Source organism: Ascaphus truei, chromosome 13 (genome assembly GCF_040206685.1).
Source record: "Ascaphus truei isolate aAscTru1 chromosome 13, aAscTru1.hap1, whole genome shotgun sequence".
NCBI lineage: Eukaryota > Metazoa > Chordata > Amphibia > Anura > Ascaphidae > Ascaphus > Ascaphus truei.
The window spans coordinates 3,399,793-3,422,523 of NC_134495.1; the positions used below are offsets into that span (position 1 = coordinate 3,399,793).

Consider the following 22,731-nt stretch of genomic DNA (forward strand, 5'->3'; position numbering starts at 1 on the left):
TACCAAGATGCACCCTTTCCTCTGTTGCTCGACTGTAAAAACTCTGACACAGACCCTCATTCTCTCCTGTTTCGACTACTGTAACCTCCTGCTGTCTGGCCTTCCTGTCTCCCCTACAATCTATCCTAAACACTGCTGCCAGAATCATTCTTATCTTTCCTAAATCTGTCTCAGGGTCTCCCCTGCTGAAATCACTCTCCTGGCTTCCTATCAAATCCCGCATCTCACACTCCATTCTTCTCCTCACTTTTAAAGCTTTACACTCTTCTGCTCCTCGTTACATCTCAGCCCTAATTTCTCGCTATACACCATCCCGACTCTTGTGTTCTGCTCAAGTATTTCTTCTCTCTACTCTTTCTGTATCTAAAGCCCTCTCCCGCCTTAAACTCTTTTCACTGACTGCCCCGCACCTCTGGAATGCTTTTCCCCTCAATATCCGACTAGCGCCCTCTCTATCCACATTTAAAACCCACCTGCTTAAGGAAGCATATGAATAGCTCCATGGCTAATAATTAACACCTCAGACATTAACCTTGGCCCCTTGCAGACGCACTTACCAGAACGCACTGCAGGGACTCCTTTTCCTAAATGTTACTTTTATGTCTGAAGCACTTCTGCCCTTTATGTTTTATTTATATTTGTTATTTATATGATTGTCACGTGTATTACTGCTGTGAAGCGCTATGTACATTGATGGTGCTATATAAATAAAGATATACAGCAGGGCCCCGGGTATACGGCGGGTTCCGTTCCAGGGGCCCCGGGTATGCGGCGGGTTCCGTTCCAGGGGCCCGCCGTATAGTGAAAATCGCCGGAAAGCAGATCCGGGGATTTTCAGTGATTTTGCATGCGCAAATCTGCATTTTTGCCATTCTGCGCATGCGCGACCTACGGTCTGCACGCGCAAACTACAGCATGCGCGTGCAAACTACGGTTTGCGCATGTGCGCTGGGTGCACCCGCCCGTCCTGCGCATGCCCGACTGAGGTTCCAAGATGGCGGCCCCCTTCTCGGTGCCGCCGTATCGGCGGATCGCCGAAAAGCGGGGCGCCGAGAAGCGGGGCCCTGCTGTACTAACATAGATACTCATACATACATATACACACATACCTAATGCTTTCTAAGTGCGACACAGATGAGAGGGCATATTTATTAAGCAGTACTAAGCCGTAAAACACCTTAAGTCCCTTTCAAGTCCGTGAGCTAAAAGGTGTTTTATGGCGCAGTAAGCTGAGGCGTAATCAGGAGTGGGGCTGAGGTAGGGCATTTTGGGTTGGTGTTGGGGCACCAGTGTTGTGCTGCATACAGGGCGGCATGCCACCGGAAGAAACTAGCACCATAAAAAGAGGTGATTTGGCATTGCACTAATACACTTCGGTTATATTCCATGTCACTGTATAGTACGGTCAGATTATACTCTGTGCCTGTGTATAGTGTAGTCAGATTATACTCTGTGCCTGTGTATAGTGTGGTCAGATTATACTCTGTGCCTGTGTATAGTGTGGTCAGATTATACTCTGTGTCTGTGAATACACTAAAACAGGGTATAACCTGACCGCACTATACACTGACACAGATGGGAGGGGGGAGAGGGGGTAACACAAATGGGAGGGGGCAGCGGGTGATAGTAGGGTCACCGTCTCTGTGCTCACCGCCGGCTGAAGCTCTCCTGCGCCAGAGCTGCTACCACTATATGACGATGCGCGGGAGTGAAGCTCTGTGCTGGCCGGCCTGCACTATATTTAGGGCCCAGATGTTTTTGGCAGGTATTTATAGTGTTAGAGCGGGTCTTGCCCTACCCTGACCATGCCTATGGTGGTATGTTGACCTGATGTATCTTCACAGATCAGCGATCACTATATTCCCCCAGAGGACAGATGGGAAACGTGACTTCCGAGTCTGGAATCCTCAGCTTATCCGTTATGCAGGATACAAGCAGCCTGACGGCTCAGTGCTGGGAGATCCTGCTAATGTGGAATTAACAGAGGTAACTTCATCCATAGCTAGGAACGCAGCTTTAGTCACTGGGGTATCTCCGGAAGGCCAAGGAGGGGCATCATGTGTACACTGAGTTTTACCTTAGTATCATTGTTTGCATGGAAGAGGTTGATAACTCAATGTCAAAGATGTGTCTCTCTTCATGGAATAAATTACAAAGCAAAGATCAATGCTAGAAACAGACAATAAATAGCAATGATACCTAACATGTGACCAGTTATCCATGGTGAAGAAACCGCTGACATTTCAATCACAACTTTACATTTGTTGCATTTAGTAAAGTTCTGTCATTTTTGTCGCCAAAGTTGCTTACAGTTTTGTTACATATTTTGTAATAACTCAACTCACACAACTTTTGCGTGTGCACAATTTTTTCCCCTCAATAGTATTACCTTAATGTGTAATGTGGCCATCTATGCTCATATCTGTGCACACGTGTGTAAATATGTACTGTACAACTAGAACACAGCCTATAATCATGTACTTTGAACTTAGTGGAGTCAGGTGTATATGAAGAGTCACAGCAGATCTGGCTTGGAGTACAATGTCTGACCTTTTGTATTGCTGGGTCAGTGCTCCATTAGAAAGAGAGGCTGTTAGTTACCACATTCTGTACGGGACGTACCTTACAGCCAAAAGATTGCAACACATATTCCCAGAAACTTCACACCAAAGCAGGAGGGCTGCGGTATGATCGGAGATATGCCTCATATCTGGGGGTTTACCCTGTGGTTAAGCAATTCTGGATCATGATCCAAAACCTAATAGAAGAGATGATAGGGGTCAAAGTCCCACTAGATCCAACCATATTTATTCTATCTAACCCTATGGAATATATAATCCGACATATAGGTAAAATAACCTTACATATACAGTATTAGTGGCGAATGTATACAACAGAAGACACGGGTGCCCAATGCTACATCAAATTGACAAAACATATATGGTAATAAGTACAAAGTTCAAATACTTCAATAATAATAATAATAATAATAATTACTTGGTTATTTAGTTAAACCCTTTGGCCAAAGCATTATAAGCCTGCACACCAAACGTCAAGGTGTAACCAGTAATGCAGGTCCTACACTGTGAACCCTCCCCTTTTACCTCTGTATGAGGGGAAAGAACCACAGTAGATCCTGTTCATGCAGCAAAGTGAAAAGACCTCCCAAGTTAAAAAGGTGAGGAGGAGTTTGGTGTGCAGGCTTATAATGCTTTGGCCAAAGGGCTTAACTAAATAACCAAGTAATTATTATTATTATTATTATTATTATTGAAGTATTTAAACTTTATACTTATTACCATATATGTTTTGTCAATTGGATGTTGCATTGGGCTCCCCTGTCTCTTGTTGTATACATTTGCCACGCTCAGTAGCTCTCTTTTTGACATAAATATATATTCCTGATGTGGTGGGGGTGGGAGTTTGAGCTAGCTGGGAATGTGTGTGTTATATATTAGTGGCAGCCAGAAGCTCTATCGAAGTGGCCTGTAAGAAATCCACCCTCCACCAGAAAGAGAAGCAGCGCAGAGAGTTAATGAGGTCCAAGCTAATGAAGAGACTAACGACTTTCCTTAGAGACACTACAAATAAATTCCATGAGGTGTAGGAGCTCTGGGAAGATGGACAGAAGGAATCAGAAGCGCTCTGAGACTAGGAACAAAAGACGAACGTCTTATTCTTATACGTTTCCTAGATATGATGTGTGTATAAAACCATGTGTTTAAAGATAGAACATGTATAAAAAATAAGCAATGTGTCATTCTATCAAAATGATTGTACAATGGCGGTACCTCCCCCCGCCCCTTTTTTTTGTTTCTTTTTTATTTATTTATAAAATGTGTTACCAGGAAGTAATACAGTGAGAGTTACCGCTCGCTTTCACATATGTCCTGGGCACAGAGTTATGGTGACAAATAATATATGGTTACAAATACAGTTACATAAGTGAACAGGGTATACATTATATACAGAGACTTTGCATGCACAGATAGAGATAATATATATTATGAGCGTATGAAACAGTTACAGACCAGATTAAAGTGTGAGACAGCCTTAGATTTGAAAGAACTAAGGCTGCGCGTATAGTGACGGTGACATCAGGCTGCGCTTATAGTGACGGTGACATCAGGCTGCGCTTATAGTGACGGTGACATCAGGCTGCGCTTATAGTGACTGTGACATCAGGCTGCGCTTATAGTGACGGTGACATCAGGCTGCGCTTATAGTGACGGTGACATCAGGCTGCGCTTATAGTGACTGTGACGTCAGGCTGCGCTTATAGTGACGGTGACATCAGGCTGCGCTTATAGTGACGGTGACATCAGGCTGCGCTTATAGTGACGGTGACATCAGGCTGCGCTTATAGTGACGGTGACATCAGGCTGCGCTTATAGTGACGGTGACATCAGGCTGCGCTTATAGTGACGGTGACATCAGGCTGCGCTTATAGTGACGGTGACATCAGGCTGCGCTTATAGTGACGGTGACATCAGGCTGCGGTCGCTGGAAAAATCAAATAGAGATGGCTTCCAGCGATTTGCGACCAAGCCGTCGCGTCGCGCTTACTTTAAGCGCACGCGACGGCAGCAATGCATTTGTTTTGACGCGGCGTCGCTGTTGCCGGCACTATAAGCGCAGACTTAGATTGGTGGCCTCTGTGAGAGTCTCTGATAGATATTTCCAGTTTTGGGGTGCACGGTAAGAGAAGGAGGAGCGCCCGGATACTTTGTTGAGCCTTGGGACCATGAACAGTCTTTTGGAGTCTGATCTCAGGTGATAGGTGCTGCATGTGGTAGGGGTGAGGAGCTTGTTCAGGTAGATGGGTAGCTTGCGCAGAAAGTATTTGAGGGTGAGACAGGAAAGATGAACTTTGCGCCTAGACTCGAGTGATGACCAATCTAGTTCTTTGAGCATTTCGCAGTGATGTGTGTTGTAGTTGCATTGGAGAACAAAACAGCATATTGAGTTGTAGAGGGTGTCACGCTTGCTAAGGTGGGTTTGAGTTGCCGAGCCATATACTATGTCCCCATAGTCTACAATTGGCATTAGCATCTGCTGTGCGATACGCTTTCTGACCAGGAGACTTAGGGAGGATTTGTTTCTGTAAAGTACCCCTAGTTTGGCATAGGTCTTGGTTGTCAGGGTATCAATGTGCATCCCGAATGTTAAATGGGAGTCAAACCATAAGCCCAAGTGTTTAAAACTAGTAACAGGGGTTAGGGTGGTGTTAGCGTTGGTTCTGATCTGGAGCTCAGTCATTGGAAGCTTTAAAAATGTAGCCTTTGTCCCAAATACCATTGTTACAGTCTTGTCAGTGTTTAAAAACAGTTTGTTTTGGGAAATCAAATTATCAAATTATCATGTCTCAAATTGTCAGACTGAAGTATGTGTTGAAGGTTGGAGAGGCTATGGCTGTGTGCATATAGGATTGTGTCGTCTGCATACATGTGTATTGAGGCTTCCTGACAAGCTGTGGGAAGATCAATGATGAACACTGAGAAGAGTAGGGGCCCCAGAACAGAGCCTTGCGGGACACCACAGGTGATATCCAGGGGGTTGGAGTTAGAGCCCGAGATGGACACATGTTGGGATCTTCCTGATAGGTAGGACTGAAACCAGTTTAAAGCATGTTTCCCTATTCCAGAGCTCTGGAGTTTGTTAAGCAGGATAGCATGATCAACTGTGTCAAAAGCCTTTGCAAAATCTAGGAATACTGCACCAGTGAGTTGTCCCCGTTCCATTCCACACTGGATCTCATTGCAAACTTTTAGCAGGGTAGTTACGGTGGAGTGTTTGGGACGAAACCCAGATTGGAATTGGCAAGGGAAATTTGTCTTGGTGTAGAAATCGCTTGGTTGGGAGTGGACACATTTTCCCATGACTTTTGATAGTATTGGGAGAAGAGAGATTGGCCTGTAGTTAGGGGTTATCCCAACCCCCCCCCCCCCCACCCCACCCTGCTTTGGGAACTTGATTGAAATAAACATACATTGGGACGTAGATTGGGACAGAGATTATGTGAAACACTGTATTTCTGGTTGTAGATCTGCATTCAGCAGGGCTGGAAAGCCCCACGAGGTCGTTTCGATATTCTTCCTCTTGTCCTTCAAGCAGACGGCAATGACCCTGAACTCTTTGAGATTCCCCCGGAGATGATCATGGAAGTACAGATCAGGCATCCCAAGTAAGATGGTCCGGGCTACATGACGGCAAAACATGGCTCATTACTACAATAGGCTCCAAAGTAACAAGTGCACTTCTATATACGGAACATTTTCTAAGCCTCCGAGAGCCGCACAGAGACAGAAGGACGGACATTGTGTTACCTGGCATGTTTGGAACAGATTTAAGGGTCTTACAGATTTTTGTTGTTGCTATTTCTAGTGACACAACTGCCTCCAATGTGTGCAAATATGGAACATACATAGCCACAAATTATACATCATGCAAAATGGAAGATGTTTTTGTTGTAGTTCCCCTGCACCTTGATTTATAATCCACAGCAAAATTGTTGCTGTTTTTACCATTTTCAGGACCGAGGAAGGTCCCTTATAGACAGAAACATTGGCTTATTTCTCATGATGTATTTATTTATATATGTTGCATCATGTGCCCGGCCACAGACGTAGTAAGACTTCCTGTCCTCTGCGCTGCGGACCAACAAGCAAAGGAGTCTGCCGCGACAGAGCTGTGTGGGGGCCATTCTTCTGATGGTCATGCAACATCTATATCTACTGCTATACGTCTCCATCCCTATCTGTCCTTTCAGGAAGGCCCCCCATGTTCAGTTGGCCCCCGCATACATTGCTTTGCTATTACTTGTGTGGAAATTCTCATCCCGGTGACCTCGGCGCCATCACACATTTAAAGGTGGCCTAGAAACCCACTTCTCCAGGAGGCCCATGTGGCATCTTTCTAATGCTTTCCATGTTCTTCCCGGCTCTATCGCCCGTCCCAAGAAAATAAAGTCACAGCTGCCAACTTCACAGGAAGTAGCCCGTGGCAACACACACACCTCTCTCTTTCCAATCCCCCTTTCCTTTAAGATTGTAAGCTCTTCAGAACAGACCCCCGTAACTACATGTGGTTATTGTTTTATTATGGCCTTCTCACCCCTATTGTACTTCTGAATCGGTTGGAACTATATAGACAAGCACGATAATAATTGGCTTTGGGAGGATGAGAAAGTGTCCTGGGATTTCAGAGCATATCCCAAACTTCTCCCCCTTTCTGCTTTTCCTCAGCTTTGAGTGGTTTAAGGACCTGGCGTTGAAGTGGTACGGCTTGCCCGCAGTGTCCAGCATGCTGCTGGAGGTCGGTGGCTTGGAGTTCACGGCGTGTCCCTTCAGTGGCTGGTACATGGGCACAGAAATCGGTGTTCGGGATTATTGTGATCACTACCGCTATAACATACTGGAGGTACTGTGGCCTGGTAAAGAGCCCCACCTTTTGGCAGGAATAGAGAACTGCAGCTAAAAGATTACAAAGTACTGTACTGTACCTAGTTATGAAGCTGTAAATCACAATAATAAGTATTATTCAACAAATACTTTTCCAATTTGTATTCTTGCTAGATTTGGTGTACATTTGCTTACTCTTTTTTTTAAATAGTGTTTCTAGGAGGAATGCTGCATTTGTGTTGTATTTTTTCAATTCATTTGTTCTAAATTACAATTTATTTTGGCCTCCCTCATATTGGGCAAAGAGGGCCATAAATGTACCCAGCTAAAACAGCTAAAACAGTAACCACCACCTGGCAGTGCTGGGAGACAACCTACTGTGCAGCCATTTGAATGGACGGTAAGTTGTCTTCTGTTGCCGTAAGGTGTCCAGTGGCTTACCACCACTTAGTAAATGTGGCCCACAATGTTTAAAGGGTCAAGTACTACATTCAAAATCCAGAGATCTGAAATTCAACATATTGCTCCTGGCAAAGATATTCATACCTCTAAACTCAATACAGTGTATCAGAATATTACATGAAGGGATTTAAAGGCATACGCATTGACTTATTACAGATAACATGATTTGCTCTGTGTCTCTTGCTTTGGTAAATGGAATAATATTCTGTCACTTTGTATGGAGCTGTTTAACTTCCACAATCTCAGAATAGCCGTAACAAACGGGGGCACGGGCAGTGCATGTGTGTGTAGGAGACGTGTTGTGTGATATTGTGACATTGTGATGGGGCTTCCCTGGATCTCGTTCAGTACAACCTTTCTCGCAGGAAGTGGCCAAGAAAATGAATCTGGACACACGGAAAATGTCTTCATTATGGAAAGATCAAGCTCTGGTGGAGATTAACATCGCAGTCCTGTTCAGTTTTCAAGTACGTCATCAAAACCATAGAGGTATAAGGGTGGCAAGACATTAGCCCATATTTACGAAGTGCCTCTATTGCATAACGACACCTTGCAGCACATTAATGTGAGCACGTTGAAAGGTGTCTTCCAGATCCAGAAGTTGTCTTATGGAACCGCAACGCTCGCATATAGGTCAATGTATGTAACACTTCTCTGTAAGGGCATTCCAAGGGCATTCCAAATGGGTTGCATCTGTCCATAATCTCTGCAATGGAAGGCCACAGCTAGATAGTTTCTCAGGCACACTGTGAGTGAGTGTTTATATTATCCTACTCACATTTTAGAAAATGACTCCACTTTTAGAGGGGTATTATTTCCCTTTAGAGTACCAAATACAATAATATAAAGATATACAGAGGCACTCCCAATAAAAAATTAAGTACAAAATGCACGAAGAGAATTAACCTTGGTGCAAGCTAGCCCATCAGGGCCCCTATGTTCCAAATAGAGGGCTCTAGTAATATATTTAGGGAAAGGATGGAGGCGCACAGGTATATTAGTACTGCAAACATTGCTAGATTTTACTGCGTAGTAATGGGCAGAGCTATAGCCCTGCAGATCTATGCAGTAAAACCTAGTAATGTTTGCAGTACTGCTTGTGCGCCTCCATCCTTTGCCTAAGTAGAGTATCAAATACATCATTGGTTATTTTCACCTCCCCCTTATTCATCCCTTTACTCTTTTATAAGCTTCTTTACTATTACAGAATTCTAGCTACAAAATAATATGAGGTGTATGCCCTTTAATAGATACTTTTGATACTCATATGGAAGGAAGTATTGAGGATCCATGCTAATATTCTACATTACTAAGTTTATGACCTTTTAGCAACTGCAGAACTCTGTGGACACACAGGTTATCTACTGTACGTATCTAAAAATATTATTGCTGTACCAAGGTAAATATCTGTTTTTTTAAAACATCTTTCTGCTGTATGTTGCCTAAAACATTACCGTTTAACATACCGTAGGAACCTTTTTGAATTTCTAAATTAGGAAATATAGCTAAATTGAATTATGGTGCCTTAAAAACAATAGAAAAAAGTTTGGATGGGGGAGGCACCTGTATTATGAGCAAGTAAAAAATAACCAATGTGATGTAGAGAAAACAATTTGGTGCCTCTCAGCACAAAATCAGCAGTTTAACCACGATGCAGAAAAATGTCAGGACAGACCGAAGCGGAGCGCGCCTAGAACAAGCTAAACCTTTTAAATTCCATAACCCTGATGAAGGTACTCACTAGAATATGATACATTAGTAAATATGGAATAAGCTTGTGCTTGAAAAATATATATATGCTGCGTGTATTACCATATTTTTTCATGGAATCCCTTACATAGTTACATAGTTACATAGTAGATGATGTTGAAAAAAGACGTACGTCCATCAAGTTCAACCTATGCTAAATTTAGACAACAGATACGTTATCCTATATCTATACTTACTTATTGATCCAGAGGAAGGCAAACAAAAACCCCAGTGTAATATCATCCAATTATATCTCATAAAGGGAAAAATAAATTCCTTCCTGACTCCAAGAATTGGCAATCGGATTAATCCCTGGATCAACATCCTTCCCATGTTTACTTATTTGCAGTGGTCGACAAATCACCAAAAAATCCACTCGCCACACAAAAAAATCTACTCGCCACCTAGTACCAAACGTGTGCTGCTTGGGCCAATATTTACTCGCCCAGGGGTTAAATCCACTCGCCCGGGGCGAGCAAATGTATAGGTTTGTCGAACACTGCTTATTTGGTATATCCCTGTATACCTTTCCCATCTAAAAAGATGTCCAACCTTTATTTGAACAAATCTATTGTATCTGCCATCACAGACTTCATGGGTAATGAATTCCACATTTTAACTGCCCTTACAGTATCCTCTGCGACCCCAGAGTTTCATGGAACACAGGTGGAATATCCGTCTCCTACATGAGGAGTTTTTATCGTCTGCTCTCCTGTTTCTTTTAGAGCGATAAAGTAACAATTGTGGACCATCATTCTGCCACGGAGTCCTTCATCAAACACATGGAGAATGAGTACCGCTGTCGGGGAGGATGTCCCGCTGACTGGGTTTGGATTGTACCTCCAATGTCTGGGAGTATTACCCCTGTATTCCACCAGGAGATGCTAAATTACCGTCTCACTCCCTCTTTTGAGTACCAGGTACTGTACATTACACAATATAAACTGGCAACAATTTACCAAACTAGATTACTATTCATTCAATAGACTTTGAAGCCATCTTCTCCTTGTAAGGGTGTTTGATGTCCCATTCAAACAATATTACAGCATATTGAATAGGTGCCTTCCTGGGTATGGAGAAAATGGATAAAAGAAGCCGATTCTCAATATTCTGCATGTGTGTTTTTTTTAATAAATCAGTTCTGTAGTAAGAAAAAATACTTTTAGCATTTTCTGTTTTAAAAAAAAACCACTTTAAAAGACCAATTTTCTTGTATTCTATTTTAACAAGCATGTTTGTTCCTATAGCAACCATTTACATTCCTCATATTTAAAGATGTCGCCAAACTTTGCCGATCAATAGACGGAGAACAAATTGACCGGCAGCTATGCAGTTCTTTAGGTAATTAGAGATTGCCCACATGAAACTATTGAAGTAAAAAAATAAATAAATAAAAAAAAAAAGACTGAACTGCAGCTTTAAACAATACTGCATAAGCACTAGTAAAATAATCAATTTAATGGAGAAAAGGGAAATAATACGTAGGTGGAGATAGTTGTAAGATTATAAACAGTGCATATTGCTGAGTAGAAATAATTCCTTTGTTGACTAATTGATGTTTAAAAATATAAGTGCTTATGGTCACTCGGGTCTCGTTTTCGTTTGACCCTCAGGGACGTTCTTCTCTGCTCTCTAACATGAATAAGTCCTAAGATTCAAATATGAGAAATAAGGAGTTAGATGATGGTGATTCACTAACATTATTTAAGAGAGAACTGCTCCGTTATTCTTCATGGAAAGATATGCGTTTTAATGGGAGCCTGAGGCTAAGGCCCCGGTATCTCCGCTGCTACGCGCGCCCGCGAGATTGGCGGCGCGTGCAGCCGATTCCCTGCAGGAAGAGAGACCGGGGGGGGGAGCAGCCATGACGTCACCCGGCAGGTTCGCCCTCATTGGCTGAGCCGCCGGGGGGCGTGCCGTATCGCTCGACGCGAGTCCTGCTCTCAATTCTATTGAGAGCAGGAGCAACTCTCGCCCCAGCGTTGCGGCCCCCCCTCGCAGCAGGCCCGGCGCCATTGAGGGGAGGGCTCTCGTCTGTGCAGCGTCAGCCAGAGCGGACGCTGTAGTAGGCAGCGGGGTCAAGGCCTTAGGCCCCTATTGTTCCCAGTGCCAGAGAAGATTCAGATGATGGGACTAAAATATTTCCAAATCTAGGGAAGAGGCTTCACATCATATTGAATAAGGGCCAAAGACAATATTTTGGGAATGTAAAGAACATATCCAAGAATATCGGAATACAACTGAAATCTAATATTTCAAAATATAATGACATTTGGAAGAAAGACTTTACAATAAAACGTTTCTTGTCTATTTGTACTCTTTAAGCACGTTTTTCCCAGGGTCATGAACTACATAAGAATATTGTTTGTCATTGAGGGCCATATTTACTAAGTGATGCTAAGCCATAAGACAATATGGGACCTCTGTACTCGGTCAGAATCATCCGCCAAGTACAGTACCAGTTGGGCCAAGGCTCTTGAACCCAGACCCACGAAAGGGTTCTAACCTTTAGCACGCCTCTAATCCCAGTCATATGAATAAGAGGTACGACGTGCTAAAGTTTCACCCCCTTTGGGGATCTAAGCCTTAGTGTTAGCGCAGACTTTAGTTTCTCTGCATCAACCCAAATATTTACTCAACACCACACAGATATTTCATTATATCGGTTAACAAAATGTATTATTGTCGCAGTATGGCTAAGAATTGGTCTTTACTAATAATAGTTATAAATCAATAAAAATATATACATTCTGTTGGAATTCAATTGTATCAACATGAGGGATACATCAAAAATAGTTTAGAACAGCAAATGACGTGTCATGTATAAAGTCTTCATACAGGACGGTGAGCGCACGTTTTTGGAAGGTTCGTATTCCTTTTTATCACTGACATTTTGATGTAAAATAAAATCTTAGTCCGTAGGCCTTTATAATGTGTTTATAACTATGTCCCTGAATGGTTTGTCCATCCAACATGCGCCGAGCGTCGCTGCATTACAGATATCACATATATTCTGCTTGTCTCTTTGTATTTGCTCCAATAGCTCGATCCATGGAACACGCATATTTGGAAAGGCGTTAATGGGACGCCTACAAAGAAAAGAGCCATTGGGTTTAAAAAGTTAGCCAAGTAAGTAGGACACCTCATTAACCTCTTCAGTGCCCTAATGACGTACAGAGTACGTAATGAATACAGTGCCGCCCCGGGGTCCTTCTGATGTACATTGTATGTAATGCCATTTGATCACTTTCATGGGGATCTCCCCCTTCCTCTTCACTTCCGGTGCAGTGACCGGAACCCTGAAGGGGTAACATGATGGCTCCCAAAAGCGGTTACTTGATCCACCAGTGCCAGAGGGTCCGTGGCCATGGGGGTGGCTGGACCTTCTGGCACTGAAGGGGTTTAGAAAACATTGTGGCTTTTACTGCTCTGTCTGAGAGTGGACTCTGCCACTATAGTCATCTCTAGGGCTGTTAATGATATTGTGTATCCCTCCGATAGGGCAGTAAAATTCTCGGCAAAGCTCATGGGACAAGCCATGGCCAAGAGAGTGAAAGCAACAATTCTCTACGCAACGGAGACTGGGAAGTCACAAGTCTATGCAAAAACATTGTGTGAAATCTTCAAACACGCGTTTGATGCCAAGGTAAGAAGTCGTAGTATCCATGTAGGAACTAGTTGTAGGGGTTCACAAACTGATGGAAGACATGCTGGGGAACAGCAACATGTCAGCGTTGGTATAAACAAATGAAATAGTTACATTGTTGTCATTCTACAAAAACATACATAACATTTGGATAAGCAACAATGACACATAATAGTCCACTTCACCCTAAATTGAAATATATGTAAATGAAATACATGGAATATATGGAAACTTACAGTTACATGAGGTTGGAAAAAGACGCACAGTACAGTGTGTCCATTGAGTTAACATGTTCAATGTAATTGGCTGGGATACTTATCCTATATTTATAGCTGTATCGATGTTTGACCCGTTAGGAATCCACATGATAGACCAGAGACTGGAGTTAGTCATTTATTCTATCAATCCCTCTAAGTCAAATGAATAGTACAGCTCACATTAATTAGCAGAGCTGAGCCTTATCACATGGTGTATGTGTATACCGTTATTACCTCTCTGGGTGTGTATGTGTATATCGGTATTACCTCTCTGGGCGTGTATGTGTATACCGGTATTACCTCTCTGGGTGTGTATGTGTATACCGGTATTACCTCTCTGGGTGTGTATGTGTATACCGGTATTACCTCTCTGGGTGTGTATGTGTATATCGGTATTACCTCTCTGGGCGTGTATGTGTATACCGGTATAACCTCTCTGGGCGTGTATGTGTATACCGGTATTACCTCTCTGGGCGTGTATGTGTATACCGGTATTACCTCTCTGGGCGTGTATGTGTATACCGGTATTACCTCTCTGGGCGTGTATGTGTATACCGGTATTACCTCTCTGGGCGTGTATGTGTATACCGGTATTACCTCTCTGGGCGTGTATGTGTATACCGGTATAACCTCTCTGAGCGTGTATGTGTATACCGGTATTACCTCTCTGGGCGTGTATGTGTATACCGGTATTACCTCTCTGGGCGTGTATGTGTATACCGGTATTACCTCTCTGGGCGTGTATGTGTATACCGGTATTCCCTCTCTGGGCGTGTATCTGTATACCGGTATTACCTCTCTGGGCGTGTATGTGTATACCGGTATTACCTCTCTGGGCGTGTATGTGTATACCGGTATAACCTCTCTGGGCGTGTATGTGTATACTGGTATTACCTCTCTGGGCGTGTATGTGTATACCGGTATTACCTCTCTGGGCGTGTATGTGTATATTGGTATTACCTCTCTGGGCGTGTATGTGTATATCGGTATTACCTCTCTGGGCGTGTATGTGTATACCGGTATTACTTCTCTGGGTGTGTATGTGTATACCGGTATTACCTCTCTGGGCGTGTATGTGTATACCGGTATTACCTCTCTGGGCGTGTATGTTTATACCGGTATTACCTCTCTGGGCGTGTATGTGTATACCGGTATTACCTCTCTGGGCGTGTGTGTATACCGGTATTACCTCTCTGGGCGTGTATATGTATACCGGTATTACCTCTCTGGGCGTGTATGTGCATGTGTATACCAGTATTACCTCTCTGGGCGTGTATGTGAATACCGGTATTTCCTCTCTGGGCGTGTATGTGTATACCGGTATTCCTTTCTGGGCGTGTATGTGTATACCGGTATTACCTCTCTGGGCGTGTATGTGTATACCGGTATTACTTCTCTGGGTGTGTATGTGTATACCGGTATTACCTCTCTGGGCGTGTATGTGTATACCGGTATTACCTCTCTGGGCGTGTATGTTTATACCGGTATTACCTCTCTGGGCGTGTATGTGTATACCGGTATTACCTCTCTGGGCGTGTATGTGTATACCGGTATTACCTCTCTGGGCGTGTATGTGTATACCGGTATTACCTCTCTGGGCGTGTATGTGTATACCGGTATTACCTCTCTGGGCGTGTATGTGTATACCGGTATTACCTCTCTGGACATAGTCACATGTCCAGCTTGGGGGGGCCACGGGATTTCCCTGAGCAGAGAGAGAGCAGCGCTGTTACTAGGGGGCTGGGCAGCTTCCTCCATCCTGATTGGCTACTGCTGGGTAATGCAGCCAATCAGGAGGAGGTATCAGGAGCCTGAGAGTGGGGCCAAGGAGAAGAGGAAGCAGCATGGAGCAATTAGAGAGGATTGTGTGTGCGTGCGTACATCTAGAGCGTATCGCACCTTTCACCATTGTGTCCAGTGTATTTGGAGAAGCCCCCTGGTAACCCTACTGGTGCCTCGGGTTTCATTAACAAATAGTTTTGCAGCTGTGAGACTTGGCGATAAGCCTCCCTGGTCTCTATGTTGAGGAGTCTCTTTCTCTGCAGGTGATGTCTATGGATGAATATGACGTTGTCCACCTGGAGCACGAGACCCTTGTCCTAGTGGTGAGCAGCACCTTTGGAAATGGTGACCCACCAGAAAACGGCGAGGTAGGAACAGCCACGGGGCCTGGCAATGTTCAGGGACTAATAAAGGCGGGGTTCTCAACTCCAGTCCTCAAGACCCCCCAACAGGTCAGGTTTCCAGGTTACCCCTGCTTCAGCACAGGGGCTCAAATCAGTGGCTCAAAAAGGGAGGGGGACAACAACCATTTTGTAGCAAAAATCTTTACAAGCATCAACAATCACGTTGCATATTATATAATATCTTATAAACAATACATTCCGAACAAGACTCTCCCAAATAACTCTTCCTCCGGGAGCACCCCAGGGGTCCCAGGCCCTAGCATACTTCTCAGCAGCATGGTTCAGAAATGAGGTAAGTTTCTCCATTAATTGGACGTCATTAACCCTTCTAATACCCTCCTCTTCTGGAGGGCAGGAGTGTTTTTTCCACGCTGCTGCTTCAGCGCATCTAGCCACCGTTAGGATATGCAGGATCAATTAGATGCATAGTGGTTCAAATTTAAAGCTTCCGACTTTCCCATTTAAACTTTATACCCATACAGTCCGCCAAATCTCTGAAGGGAAGATTGTACGTTCGGGAAGGATGTCAATGGATTAGCTGTAGTTAAACTAATATAACCTGCGAATAGTGACAATTTATAGTATTCATCTTTTAGTTTGATCCCATGTATATTTGTTTAGGCTCTTATAGTAGCCGCGAGAGGCTCAATTGTTAATGCAAAAAGAAGAGGAGAGAGGGGGCACCCCTGTCTCGTGTCATTCCTTATTGTTATCAGATTCCCCTCCCCCTGGAATCTTCTAAGTGGCTGTCGGTGACTTGTAAAAAGACAGGGCTGCCAATTCCCTGTAAAAAGACCCCAGAATATCCGAATGCCTCTAGCGTTTTATCTAGGAAATCCCACCTTATCCTATCGAACGCGTTCACTGTGTCCAGGCTCAGCAACACCGCTTTCAGTTTAGACTTATGTATTTGGTCAATAACATTAATAATTTTCCTTGTATTTTCCGACGCCTGGCGCTCGCTCACACATCCCACCTGATCATAGCGTATTAATCTAGGAAGAATTGGATTCAACCTGTTTGCCAAAATGTTACTATAGATTTTCAGATCCGTATTAAGCAGTGAGATTGGCCTATAGCTACCACAACATAAAGGATCCTTTCCCTCTTCAGGGATCACCACTGTATTGGCCTTCGTCATCTGCGGGGGGATTTGTTTTCCGCTGAGAAAATCATTGAATAAATCTAGCAGACAAGGCCCTAGAATTCCTATAATATTTTTATAGTACAAATGTGAAGAACCGTCTGAGCCGGGGGCCTTTGAGGACTTTAAAGAACTAACCGCCCTCCCAAGCTCGACCTGAGATCTTTTTGCATTTAGAATTGTATGATCCTCCTCTTGTCAATTTTGGTAGATTACAAACTCTCAAATAGCTCTCACTATGGACCGAGCCCGGAATTTTTGCATTCGGGTGGAATTATCTAGATCCTAGAGATCCGCATAAAATTTAGCAAATTCCTCTGCAATGTTTGAGGGGTTGTATGCGACTCCTCCTCCTCCTTTTATCCTAATATCGGGGACCGAAGCCCTCGCCCTGATCCCTCTGAGTTTATTTGCCAATAAACGGTCTGCCTTATCTCCCTTATCATACTATGTCTGCTTGATCCAGTTAAGAGGCTTCTCTACATCTTCCAATTGCAATCTCTTAAGCTCCTCCTCCCGCGCCTGGCTCAGTATTTTATACATTTTCCTCGATGACTCTATTTTTATGTGAACTTTCCAACGTTACCATTTTCCCAGTTGAATATTTTTGTTTTTCCATTTTATTCTCTTTCCATCGGATGCAATTGAGATACGTTGTCCTCTAATTGTCGCCCGTATGCGCCTCCCATAATATCGCTGCCGATTCTACTGACCCATTATTAATCTGAAAATAGTTTTTGAGCGAGTCTCCAATTTGTGCGCTAATTTCCGGATAATTTAGTAATGAGTCATTCATGCTCCAGTGGAATTATTGAATCTTGGCAAATGGGGGGTCAAACAAAATCGTCACGGGGCGCAATCCGACCACGTAATAGAGCCTATATCCGAGTGAACCAGCACTTCCAAAATATTTGGAGTTACAAATATCTTATCAATTGTAGAGTAGGGGTCATGTGGGATTGAGTAGAAAGAATAATCTCTCGGACCTTTATGCGAGTGGCGCCAGGCGTCGAGGAGACCGAACTCTTTGATTAACAATCTAAATTTCCTTGATACACTATAAGTTATTGGAGAGTGAGACTGCCCTGGATGAGTGGATTTATCCATATCTGGATCTGGGACCATATTAAAATCTCCTCCTAAAATTATTAGCTGTTCTCGAATGGCTCGGAGAGACTTCAATGTTTCCTTTAAAAAATCAATTTGTCCTCCATTATTTATTTATTTATTTATAAAATATTTTACCAGGAAGTAATACATTGAGAGTTACCTCTCGTTTTCAAGTATGTCCTGGGCACAGAGTAAAACAAAATAATACATGGTTACAAATACAGTTACATTAGGTGCATATACATTCGCTAAGGTGATATGTAGGCCTGAAAGTAGGCTGTGGACCACAAGGGACCTCCCTTCTTGGTCTCTCTTAATCTCCAAGATCTGGAACGGGATACCATGCTTTATCAAAATCGCTACCCCTCTTCTTTTGCTTGGAAAAGGTGAATAGTGGGCTATAGGGTACCCCCCGCTAAAAGTGTTTGGGGGATCCTGAGTGTCAGTGTGTCTCTTGTAGAAAAACAATATCTGCTTTCAGACTCCTAAATTCTTTTAGGGCCAATCAACGCTTACTATTTCTGTTCAGGCCCTTAACCTTCAATGGCGTTTGACCAGTAATTTCCAGTACTGCGGCACTATCGCTATTGTGAAAGTTATGCTCCAAAAATCTCGATGTTTGTGGAAAACAGAAGGGGGAACAGGACAAAAAACAAGGGAGGGTTATTTTCCCAAATCGGGAAATTAACTTGAAAAATAAGATGTTTAACCAGCCACTCATCCCAATTTTGAGGCCAGTCCCTACATGGATTGGCCTGGAAGGCATACGGCTTTACAGGGGTCGCCCTAATGTCAGTCATGTTGGACTCCTTACTCACCCCCACATACGGCCACTACTAAGTCTCCACCTCCTCACAGCACCTTTGTTTTACCTTGCTTAAAACAACAGTCATTGATTATTTTTCTGGGCTCACGAAAAGTTAATTCCCCTGGTCCAAATAGATCTTAGTCTCTATTATACTCTGAGGGGTCCTCTCTCCTCCGCAAAGTCGGTCTTATTGCCCAGACGGTGGGCAAACAATCTCTATAGCCGGACCTATAAATCAAAGAAAAGGAGACGGAGAGGGACAAAACAACACAAACAAAACAGCTCCAACTTGGACTTCTTAGGGAATCTTGGGTTGTGGACTCATCGGCCGGATAAACCCTCGTGGGCTCCGATGGACCCTTCCAGGGTTTGGTGGCCAGCAGAGAAAAAACACCCATGGGACATCCCAGATGCTCGGCCGGTCTTAGTTATTCGCTCCTCAGGCACTCGTTCCCTCAGCCGACCTCCTTTCATCCGAGCTGTTATTCTGGCATTGGCATGTTGGTCCGGTCTGCTCTTGGGCTACAGACCCAGCGCCGAAAGAAAAGCAGAAGACTCCTCCGGGTAGCGAAGCGAGGCCTGCCGTCCTCCCTGGTTAACAATAAGGTGGAACGGAAAGGCCCTCCGATAGCGAATTCCCCTTTCTTGTAAAATCGCTGTTACCGGTCGTAATCCTCTTCGCCTGTCTATGGTCATCCTTTACAAGTCCTGGAAAATCTGGATGGGGGAGTTATCGAAGTCGATTGAATCCTTGCTTCTGCTCCCCTTTATTATCTTGTCTTTAGCCGCGTATTGATGAAGCCGCAGCACCGGATCCCTGCTTTTTTTTTAGGGTCGTCAAATCTTGGACCCAGCGCTCGGTGAGCTCTGTCAATTTCGCTGTCTTCTACTTGGGGGTCAATTGAGAGAAACGGCCTTCTAAGATAAGGCTGCAGTGCCTCCGCGGTCACGGACTCTGGGATGTGGCGGATTCGCAAATTTTGCCTTCGCTCTCTATTTTCAAAATCATCCAGACTGTCTCTCGTGGCTCTCACCGCCTCGTTGAGCCTCAGGACTTTGTCGTCTGTGTTCACTTTATTTTGCAGGGAGGCGTCCATTTTACCTTCCAGATCCGTGGTTCTTTTAGACAGGGCAGATATGTCTGATTTAAATTCCAGCACTGCCTTATCCAAAGCAGACTGGAACACCGACTGCATCTCCTTTAAATCTTGCCTTGTAATGATTGCATCTCTGGCTTCTTCACCCTACTCCTTCTCAGGGCTCAGGAATGCGTGCTCCCGTCTGCGCCGCCATCTTGTTTTTTCTCCGCTGGGGTCACGGGCCGTTTATGTCCAAAGCGGGACAAATCCGGGGCGCTCACCTTCTTGTCCTTTCGGAGAGGCATGTCGGGTGGTTCCCTCGTCCTCTGCCTCTATTGTGGCCGCCTTACGAGGTGCCGACCGGAGGCTCTATTTACAAACAGGCCGCGGCATGCACGGATTTCTTCAGCAGACGCGCATGCGCTGTGACGTCAAGCGCGGGCGCCCCCGCAGCATGAATCTGTAGGACCTAAGCATCTCAATAACCACATTGTGGATAAAAATGTCAAAATAATATACAGTAAGTGAATTACGTCTGCTTTTGTAAAATATAGCACTGATATATATATATATATATATATATATATATATATATATATATATATATATATATATTTTACCAACTTCTTGGTTAAAGGAAAATAAATACAGTAGACTGTTTTAAACAATTGTACGTACAACATTTCTGAGAATAGTTTTTTTTTGTTTATATGAATGTCTTTAAACTCCTGTGTCTTCTCTCCTTGCAGAAATTTGGCTGTGCACTGATGGAGATGAGACATCCCAATTCTAACCTCGCGGAAAGGAAGTGAGTTAATGGGAAGGGTTATAAGGTCACACACTCTTGCTAGAGCAAAGGAAAGGAACTCCATGATGTTTCCTTCTCCCTGTTCATAACATTCTGTGGAAATACATTTACAAACACTGCACAGTGATGGGAGTGAAAGAATGGTATCAGTATCGTGACTTAGAATAAATGATCAACTAAAGTTCTTATGAAGATGCTTACATGAAGATATACCAAATAAGTAAACATGGGAAGGACGCTGATCCAGGGAGAGATCCGATTGCCAATATTTGGAGTCAGGAAGGAATTTATTTTTCCCCTTATGAGATATCATTAGATAATGTGTCACTGGGGTTTGTGTTTGCTTCCTCTGGATCAATATACTGTAAGTACGGATATAGGAAAAAGTATCTGTCGTCTAAAATTAGCATAGGTTGAACTTGATGGATTTATGTCTTTTTTCAACCTCATCTACTATGTAACTATGTGGCTGTATAACTATGTAACTATGTTGCTGTATAACTATAACTATGTGACTGTATAACTATGTGACTGTATAACTATGTGACTGTATAACTATGTAACTATGTAAGATGGATTTTTGGTTAATTGATGGCTATTATTAAACAACCTAAGCGCAGGAATGAAGAATACACGGGTTATTGTCTTCTGCAATAAAATGGTAATCCCTTTGGCTGCCGAACTACATGTTGATTTTGAAAGTAGGTCACATATGATCTCTCTGCTTGATGTATCCCTAAAAAGACTGACGTGATGACTTGAAGCACTAAGCAGGTTTATGTCCGTAGGTACGATCCATGTATCTGGGTTTTTTGTCTGCAGGAGTTACAAGGTCCGGTTCAACAGTGTTTCCTCCTCTGCTGATGCTCGGAAGTCTGGAGATGAGACGGGCCCCAGAGGCAATTTTGAAAGTGCCGGCCCTTTGGCTAATGTTAGGTAAGAGTCGGGAGAATAGGTTTCTCCCCTATGGGTCTGTGACCCCATGTAAAACTGCAACCATTAATCTCGTTATTTTCTCCCTAGAGAAGGAACCGATGCGGTTCCTAAAGCTCTATACGCTATCATTTCATCTATAAAGAACTGTTTGTCCTAAATTGTGCCACTACCTACAGCAAATGTGTTTTACATTGCACAATATCTCCCACAGCAGAATATTGTCTTTTTTTTGCATTTTATTGCCACTGTTTATTTTTTTACCGAATCCTAACGACTCTTTAAGGGATCAGGGTGTAAGGGATCATGGCTAAGGGATCAGAGATAAGGTATCAGGGTGTAAGGGATAAGGGATCAGGGCAGTGGTTCCCAAACTTTTTTGGTTCAAGGCTCCCCAAGGCGATCAGGATTTTTCCGCGGCGCCCAAAGTAAAAACAAAGGTGTATATACATACCTAACAGTTGCAGTGCGCAGTTGGTGTCTCTCTCAGACACTCTCACTCTCTCTCTGACCTCACTCTCTCTCACAGACCTCACTCTCACAGACCTCACTCTCTCACTCTCAGACCTCACTCTCTCACTCTCAGACCTCACTCTCTCTCAGACCTCACTCTCCCTCTCTCAGACCTCACTCTCCCTCTCTCAGACCTCACTCTCTCAGACCTCACTGTCACTCTTTCAGACCACACTGTCACTCTCTCAGACCTCACCGTCACTCTCTCAGACCTGACTCTCTCAGACCTCACTCTCACTCTCTCAGACCTCACTCTCACTCTCTCTCAGACCTGACTCTCTCAGACCTCACTCTCACTCTCTCAGACCTCACTCTCACTTTCTCAGACCTCACTCTCTCACTCTCTCAGACCTCTCACTCTCTCACTCTCAGACCTCACTCTCAGACCTCACTCTCACTCTCTCTCAGACCTCTCACTCCCTGACCTCTCACTCTCAGACCTCACTCTCTCACTCTCAGACCTCACTCTCTCACTCTCAGACCTCACTCTCTCACTCTCAGACCTCACTCTCTCACTCTCAGACCTCACTCTCTCACTCTCAGACCTCACTCTCTCACTCTCAGACCTCACTCTCTCACTCTCAGACCTCACTCTCTCTCTCTCAGACCTCACTCTCTCACTCTCAGACCTCACTC

General features: G+C 43.9%; 1 protein-coding gene across 7 annotated transcripts in view; it reads left to right on the forward strand.

Annotated features, from left to right (window-relative positions):
- The window catches only part of NOS1 (nitric oxide synthase 1), a 197,413-nt gene that overhangs the window by 152,839 nt on the left and 21,843 nt on the right, over nt 1-22,731 (forward strand). For all 7 annotated transcript variants that reach the window (XM_075568100.1, XM_075568103.1, XM_075568102.1 and 4 more), the window contains exons 8-17: nt 1,845-1,986; nt 6,045-6,184; nt 7,245-7,419; nt 8,228-8,329; nt 10,337-10,531; nt 12,655-12,740; nt 13,113-13,257; nt 15,560-15,664; nt 20,591-20,649; nt 21,472-21,585. In XM_075568100.1, coding sequence (XP_075424215.1) covers nt 1,845-1,986; nt 6,045-6,184; nt 7,245-7,419; nt 8,228-8,329; nt 10,337-10,531; nt 12,655-12,740; nt 13,113-13,257; nt 15,560-15,664; nt 20,591-20,649; nt 21,472-21,585 — 1,263 coding nt within the window. The remainder of the gene's footprint in view (nt 1-1,844; nt 1,987-6,044; nt 6,185-7,244; nt 7,420-8,227; nt 8,330-10,336; nt 10,532-12,654; nt 12,741-13,112; nt 13,258-15,559; nt 15,665-20,590; nt 20,650-21,471; nt 21,586-22,731) is intronic.